The 8,054-nt window shown below is 33.3% G+C and overlaps 1 protein-coding gene across 1 annotated transcript; it reads left to right on the top strand.

Moving 5' to 3' along the window:
* The first annotated feature begins 223 nt into the window (after positions 1 to 223).
* On the top strand, positions 224 to 6,876 carry LOC135802563 (alpha-tocopherol transfer protein-like). Its single transcript, XM_065316152.1, has 5 exons — positions 224 to 373; positions 4,554 to 4,700; positions 5,608 to 5,767; positions 5,826 to 6,295; positions 6,357 to 6,876. The coding sequence occupies exons 2-5, from the start codon at positions 4,562 to 4,564 to the stop codon at positions 6,506 to 6,508; spliced, it is 921 nt and encodes a 306-aa protein (XP_065172224.1). The 5' UTR covers positions 224 to 373; positions 4,554 to 4,561; the 3' UTR covers positions 6,509 to 6,876.
* The last annotated feature ends 1,178 nt before the right edge of the window (positions 6,877 to 8,054 follow it).

Raw genomic sequence — 8,054 nt, 5'->3', positions numbered from 1 at the left:
TGCTATGAATGTATAGATGTAACTCACGCATGTCCCAACTATACATGCGAATTGCATACGAGCAACCAATACCTTCACCGTCCTTTTCGCACACGTAAAAAACCTCAAGCTGCACGCTTCTCATGCTCTAGCAATTTTATTTGACGCCATGCATCGTCATCGAAAACTATCGTAGCGTAAACGGCCAACCGTATAAGACTTAAGTCGCCCGCGTTGAGCACGTCAGTTCGTCGGCGCGATTTCACCTGAGTCGTTCTTCCAATTTGGTGCGCTCTTCTGCTCTGTCGGCGTCTATCGGTGCGCGAATTCGCTCAAGTGTTTAATCCGACGCGTGGATTAACTTCGTAGTTACCAAAGAAAATAAGCTAATTGTGTGAGTATTACGTTTAAATCTTCCTAGCACTAAGATAATTTTATTTCTTAGTTCCTATGTGAATTGATATGCCTGAAGTCAAAAAGCATATATACGATCAGCACAATTATAATCTGGGATTTCGTGACTTAGGTCTTAATTGATTTACTTCCAGTTTGAGTATATCAGTGTCTAATTCACACGACATTTTTATATCACTCGAAGTTCAAGTTACAAGTTCAATTTCACATGACCATAACTCGCACTTGGTTTGTGGGAACTAGAGCGTTTTTTATGAGAACGGATTGAATATTAATTGGCTATTGCGCGATGTTAATTTGGGCGTTTATTTATAATATGAGAAGCGGTTAATGAGAGAAATATGAGAGAGAAATGCCCGGTAATAGATTGTTCCGCTTATAAATATCAATGTAAAAAATGACAATAAGACACATTTCTTTTCGCAAATATATTAATGCATAATTGTTTTGTTTACGCCATGATGAAATATTTGTTGCAAATGTACATTGCATTTGTTGGTATACAAAACAAATTTATATTTTTGCAAAATATAGCCATTAACGTTTCATACATAATAAAATATATTTCATAAAATATTTGAAGAAAGTTTTTAATGAGTAAAATTAAATTTAGTAAATTACAAATTAAAATCTAATTGTCTAAAATTAGAACAAAAATATGCGGAATAAATTAAATGTGATTTTATTTTAATAATAGTCATTAATAACATATAGTGCTTTAATTTGTATGTCAAATAAATTATTATCACTGAAATCTGTACACACGTCTGTACATATGATAACCTAAAACTTAATCATTTATTTATTATTATGAATTAGCTTTGAACTATTATAAACAGAAAAATGGCGTTTACTCCATAATTATTTGTTTGTCGTTCTTCAAGTTACGGAAACAATGTCTTAAATATTAATTACGAATATTTAAATTTTCTTAGTTAATGATACCTAATTTGTTTCTACTGTTAGCATATTCTTTTTGTTTGATATTTACCACAATTTTAAGCGTTTAATCTTTTTGAAACTTGCTATTACTGTGAATTCAAAAATGCGAAAATAATTTTTATATGGTTTTATAAACCATTGGGTGGTTATGAATTATTAAAGTGAATTCACAAAAGCGAGACACGTTATATATCCCATTAAAATTGCAAATGGTTTAGTTTCAAGCCGTAAAACCTAATTAAAGAAATTAATGATTCCAAAATTTCACGTTAAATTGTTTCAATTGTTAAATTAGCCATCAGCAGAACACGTTTTTACGCGCCGTGTGCAACCGTAATGAATTAATACAAAAATTTCAGCAAGGATAAAATAAACTAAATTAAACAAATACAAATATAATAAATCAAAAGAATAGTGTGGTGTAATAATTAGTGAATTACAAAAATAGAAATTTAGTTAGTGTGGATCGTAGAATTTTAAGTGCTCGACGTTTTGCACCGCGAGGCGTAGCTGAAGAGTGATTAAACGAATATTATTATTACGTTTCGTAATTAGAAAGTATACATAAACACTCGCACACATGCGTATATTCACATACTTATGAACAATAAATTACATTCTAACAGATTCTTGCGTATTCTTCCACATTATTTGTGCTGGTTGGATGAGCAGAACGTGACTTAAGGCCGCAAAAAATAGAATCAAATATTGTACAAAGAAAATTTAAGTTTCATAGAGTTTAACGTTTGTATTTTTGTAATATTTCATACCTACCTACGTAAGAAAGGAAAACCAAAACGAAATTAAAAAATCATTATGCGCAATTAGAAATGGCCGAAAGTCATTACAGAAAGTCATATTCCATACGCACATTTAACAGTTATAAGTATTTATAATAAGTTTCGTCCGAAATTCAAGACCGATACGCATCCGCATAATTACAGTCACGAATAACCGGCATAAACCCAGCAGTAATTGTAATGTGAACAAAAAAGTCTAAATAAATATCCACTCCAGTTGAAATTTTAAGTAGAAATTGGAGTGTAATTGCGATGTGGCGATGTGGATATTAGAGCGCGCTCGATGAGACGTGAAGCAAAGAGCTGTTAGTTGCTAGAAGACGGTTACGACACGCGCGAAAGAATGCACGAAAAAACCAAGTTGGATAACACACAACAGCCGGTGAAAACATGAATAAAACAAAACGAAAACGCAAAAAACAGCTCAAAACCGCGCGCAGGTCGGAGTGAAATAAAGAGACGAGCAAAGAGTCGAGGAGAACTTAAGATTTAGGAATTTGGAATAAATTTTCCGAAAGAGAGTTTGGTTGTTGCTTTTGTGAACTTTGAAATGTTTACGAAACTTCAACACAAGCAAATTTATCGTATTAAGAAAAGATTAAATTTCGTTTCTGTTGGCTTTGATTCCCTATTTCCAGATGGTAATCTGCCTAGTTTAATTTACGATTGAATCTGATAGCGAATATCTCACGCTGTGTTAATTATAACTCTCAAATTCAATGCACTCACAAAGAAGTAATTTTAATTTATAGTAGATTCAAAGCTTTAAAACAGCCAACGAACAGAAGGCAGATTAATTCTTGTTGTGAAAGAAATAATAAATGAATAACAAATCACAAATTGAATGTAAAATTAAATTTACATTTTACATTCTTCAAACTTTCATCCATGTTGATGTGAATTAATGCAAATTGAGCGAAACTAAAGCTGAAATTGAATTGAGTTAAAAAAAATCAGAATAAATAAGCATTAATAGATTTTTGGTGTTTGCACTTTAAATTTTCGTATTTCCAAACATTTGAATGAGCGAAAGAGCGGTTTGCGCATTGACCAAGTGAACCGCGCACGACAAAGTGAAAGTGAAAACCGACATTCACACACAATTTACAATTTACAGTTTAGCACACACTCGCACACATTCAACTCTTGACACAGAGCAGACTCAATTCAAACCTCAAGTATTTGAATACCAGTATGAGTTAGTGGCTGAGTGTGTTAGGATTTGTGCTTGCCAAGTGTTGTATGACGTACCACACAATTTGGCGCAATGTTTGCCTACTAAATTAACTTAGGTCACTAAAACTTAGATTATAAACTTAAATCTATATTAAATAAAACAAAAATAAATTAATATTTTATCAGATTATATGTAATAATTGTTTAGAATTTTAAATTTGTTTTAAAACATTAATATTGTATTGATATAAATTCCCAAATTATTATATGTTACCTTATATCTCCAATTGACAAAAAGAAAAGAAGTTAGCTTGTGTTTTCAGTTTTCTATTTTGATTTTGCAACCGAGCAATTCCACTTTAAGAAGTATGTCGCAATCAAACTGTTGCTTTTAACACGCAAATTATTTTTATTAAAGTCAAACTTGAACCAACCGAGCACAAAGCAAGCATGTTAGAAATTACCAGCAAAAAGTAAGTAACGGGCGAAAGAACTTTTACGAGTAAGAATGCTTGAACTACTTGAACGAATGCTGAGTGCGTTTGTTACACAAGTTGGAGCTCGGATTGCGCTGGTTTATTGCTTTCGTTATTGCAATACACCATTACCAATCAAAATTTCTATGAGTCATTGATATTATATAAACTTATTGTTAATTACATCCAAATCGCCAGACCTTAAATGTCACCAAATAGAATCGCTAACGTGAAAAACATAATTTACTACTGATGACGTTGACTTTTGCGAATAAGCGGTAAATGAGGAAGTAACACGTGTTTTTTTTGTGTGCCTCAATGCAAAATTGACGCAATGGTAAATAATTAGTGGACATTGATCGATCAATTTCTCACAAACCGCACAAACAACTACAAATTATCTTACGATGTAATTTATGATCTTATAGAAGATTCAATTGAATAATTATTAACCATTGTACGGCAATTTATGAGAGTCTGACCGAACTATCGGTTTCGGCCTAAAACAGGGTTTCACACCTGAACTAAAAACCGCTTTTTCCAGGAAGATCTGTGCGCATTTTTTAATTTTTATGCACCAAGGCCCAAGATTTTGTGAATTAAAATTAAGTCTTTTATTTTACAGCACTTAATAAATTCTAATTATGGCGACCTATTTATCTTTACCAAAAAATATTGCGTTTTATAAAAGTTTTGGTTTTTGACCGAAAAATTTAGAATTTATGTTTTAATTGTTGAATCTAACAATAAGTATTTCTTGTTCTAGGATTAATCATGACTTTGGTGCAACCTAATGCTGATATGCAGGTCCTCATCAGGAAGGAGCTCTGCGAGGATGTTAATACGCGGGACAGCGATCTTGCCCACATCAAGGAATGGTTGGCCAAACAACCTCATCTGCCTGATACTTGGGGTATTGTACAGTTTTTCAAATGAATAAATTATTCCGTACGACTCAATTACCTTTTAACGCCAACATTAAATATAAAACATATACTCGTATCCTTGCTCAATACTTGTGCCGCAACTAGTTCTTTTTACCTTAGAAACGTCAATATACTACTATTATTCATATTAGAGTACTTATTTATTTATTAAGTCAAAACAATAGACAAACAATCAATACTAAGCAAACTTGCTTCATTAGTTTCTCATTTCTATGCCATTATGAATGCGTTAGTGTGTGAGACTAAATAATTAAAGATGATGTGAATTTGAAACACATGTTTTCCATTCTCATTGTGTCACTTACTTCTATATTGCTTCGATTATACAGACGAACGATGTACAGTTAATGATTCAAGAAACGCTAAAAAATACTTTCACATTTGTACAAAGTTTATATCTGTTTCCTTCTATGGTGATCTACTAGCACTGAACTAATTAGTTAAAATGGTTATACTATTGCTTCAATGATGTGTTATTTGATTCGATCGCTTATGATTTAATTTTTTCATCTTTCCTTGAATTCACACGTTGGTCAAAGTCATGCTATGAATAAATAGTACCGGTTGTTAACGTGTACATCAATAATTCACTCATTTAATTTATCCAATAACACGCGCTTTGATCATTTTTGTTTTTGCATTTTTCTTGTTGATATCTTATTAGAATTGATTTTTTTACCTATTTCCAGGCGTTGTTAAACGCTAATAGTTTATAAAATGACTATTTTTTGCTGCTTTTACTGTTTTCACTTACAATTTGAAACGCGGCTACAAATTTCTACATTTTACTTTGTTCTTTTACTTGGCATTATTTATATGTATTAGGATCTTATTGATTGCTTCGGTAAATTTATACAAAATTATTTATTAAAGATGAGGACCGCATGATGACCTTTTTGCGAGGCTGCAAATTCTCGTTGGAGAAATGCAAAAAGAAGCTGGACATGTATTTCACCATGCGAACTGCCTGCCCAGAGCTGTTCACCAATCGCGACATCACCAGACCCGAACTTCAGGAGATCATCAAATACGTGTATGTAACATGCTTCTGTTTAAGAAAAATCTTCTAATTTTAAAATGTATTTTTTTAGAAACCTGCCTCCATTACCAGGTCTAACCTCAAATGGCCGTCGTGTGGTGGTATTGCGTGGCTTGGACAAAACCATCACTTCGCCATCGATTTTCGATGCGATGAAGATTGTTCTAATGATTGGTGATGTGCGTTTGGCGGCCGAGGAAACAGGCGTAGCCGGCGACGTTTATATTCTCGACGCAAGCATCATCACCCCGGCACATTTTGCCAAGATCACACCGGCGATTGCCAAGAAGTTCCTAGTTATTGTACAGGAAGCTTATCCCGTTAAACTAAAGGAGGTGCACGTGATCAATATCTCACCAATCATTGATACTATCATCAACTGGGCCAAACCGTTCCTCACCGAAAAGATCCGCAATCGTATCCATGTGCACTCTGACCTTGATTCACTGCACAAGATGGTACCAAAGGACATTCTTCCTGAAGAATACGGTGGTACTGCTGGACCTTGTCAAAAATTCCATGGTACGCATTTTTTTAAGTATGACAAATATTTTGGAACTAATATTTTGATTTCATTTTTAAGATGAGTGGATGAAGAAGTTGGAAGAAATGAATCCATGGTTCAAAGAGCAAGAAAGTATCAAGGCGGATGAATCGAAACGTCCTGGAAAGCCGACTAATTATGATGATCTATTTGGTTTGGACGGCAGTTTCAGACAGCTTGCCATCGACTGAGCTGCGTTCATGTCGTTTTTCTCTTCCACGGAAATCTAATCCGATTTGCACCCAATCATCACAAGCGTATTTGTTCACTTTCATCACAGATATTCACGTAATTACTCTTAAGTATACCGATTAATTTGCCACTAAGATTAATCACATCATTAGTTATCTATTATCTATTTTGTATTGTTTTCTTGTTACGCCTAAGCTTGTTTAGTCGTGCTTTAGAAGTTTCTAACAAGTTGTAAGGATCTTTGAAAACCACTTATCGCTACTATAGTATAGTTGTTTTTGTTTTGTTAAATTTTGTTTCTTACTTATCGAATTTTTAATATTGTCGAAATTTATACATAAAATTAATAAATGTTCTTATATTGAAACATTATGTTTTCGTTACTTAAATGTTTAAAGTTGGATACATTTCGTAAATCTACTATCCAATATTTATCAGGTAATATAGAATTCCTAACTCTTGAAATAGTACAATTTTTTTAAAGTCTGACCGAAGGCAGCTTGTTATTGATCCGCGGGTAATAGATATGTTCAAAGGGGGCAATTGGAAAAGCTCGTGGCTGATTGACAATGGCTGCGACAACTGGTTGAATTCTGCAAGCTAGAATATTCACCAGTATGCAGTTATATGCCAATTTAATTATTTTTGGTGCAACTTTTGCACGTATAACAAACTCATAGGTAGATAGATAGATACTTATAATCATCATTTAATATTTTCTCGTTCAAATATTGCTTTAAACAAAAATTTAGCTACCCGCTCCGGCTTTACACGACGTCATTCAGATAAGACTGAAATATGCTTTCTGCGCAGAAACAACAGTTTCACCGACTTTGCATTGTTCAATGTCGTATGCGCTTGCATCCTAGTCGATGAGTTCGCTTTGCGCGCGCCTTGGATCGTATGCTTTCTTTGTACCGCTTAATTTTCTTATTCGAAATCCATACGATTTGCCCTGTACATGATTTCTTATCATACTGCTTTTTAATTATCCTTGATGTATTTGTTGATTGAGTGTCCTATTGACTGGGTTATATTATTTATTTATTTTCGTTTCATTCGCAAACACGGAATGACATTGTTGAATAAATGGTGTCTTTATTGCTAGGAGCTGAGTATTACATCTACTTGGTTAATAATATGATACCGAAAATAGTGCAAAATCTAGACAGAGGACGAACAGTTTGAAAAACTGATAAATTCGAAGCTATTTTGCGTGCAATCTCTTTATTTACAGATGCATCGATAGAGGAAAAAAGAAAGAAAAAAAATCGATTTATTACAATCGATCAAAATTTGATAAAAAAGGACCAAATGAATTTTAAAATATCATTAATATTACACTGACAAATATGAAAGGCAATCACGAACTACCTGAACGATATTCTTACCTTAACTAGGGACCTGAATGATATACTAAACGGTTCAAATTAAAATTTTAAAGCAGACCTGACGTTGAAATTAACTAAATGTGAATATAAATTAAAGAAGAGGACTTATTAATTATCAACAGGTGGTTTGCGTTAAGCGAGGGTGCACCACGCA

This window comes from Atheta coriaria, unplaced genomic scaffold (assembly GCF_025399875.1).
Source record: "Atheta coriaria isolate IRGN ID8LTWV9N9 unplaced genomic scaffold, Caltech_Dcor_3.1 hic_scaffold_39_pilon, whole genome shotgun sequence".
NCBI classification, from domain to species: Eukaryota; Metazoa; Arthropoda; class Insecta; order Coleoptera; family Staphylinidae; genus Dalotia; species Dalotia coriaria.
Note: the sequence above shows the minus strand (reverse complement) of the source record. Positions and strands in the feature narration are given on the sequence as shown.

Bases quoted from the DNA above. Each gene is read 5' to 3' on its own strand.
- LOC135802563 (XM_065316152.1), top strand. From the start codon at position 4,562: ATGACTTTGGTGCAACCTAATGCTGATATGCAGGTCCTCATCAGGAAG. The intron at 4,701-5,607 runs GTATTGTACAGT...TATTTATTAAAG, and splicing joins TCATCTGCCTGATACTTGGG to ATGAGGACCGCATGATGACC. The intron at 5,768-5,825 runs GTATGTAACATG...GTATTTTTTTAG, and splicing joins CAGGAGATCATCAAATACGT to AAACCTGCCTCCATTACCAG.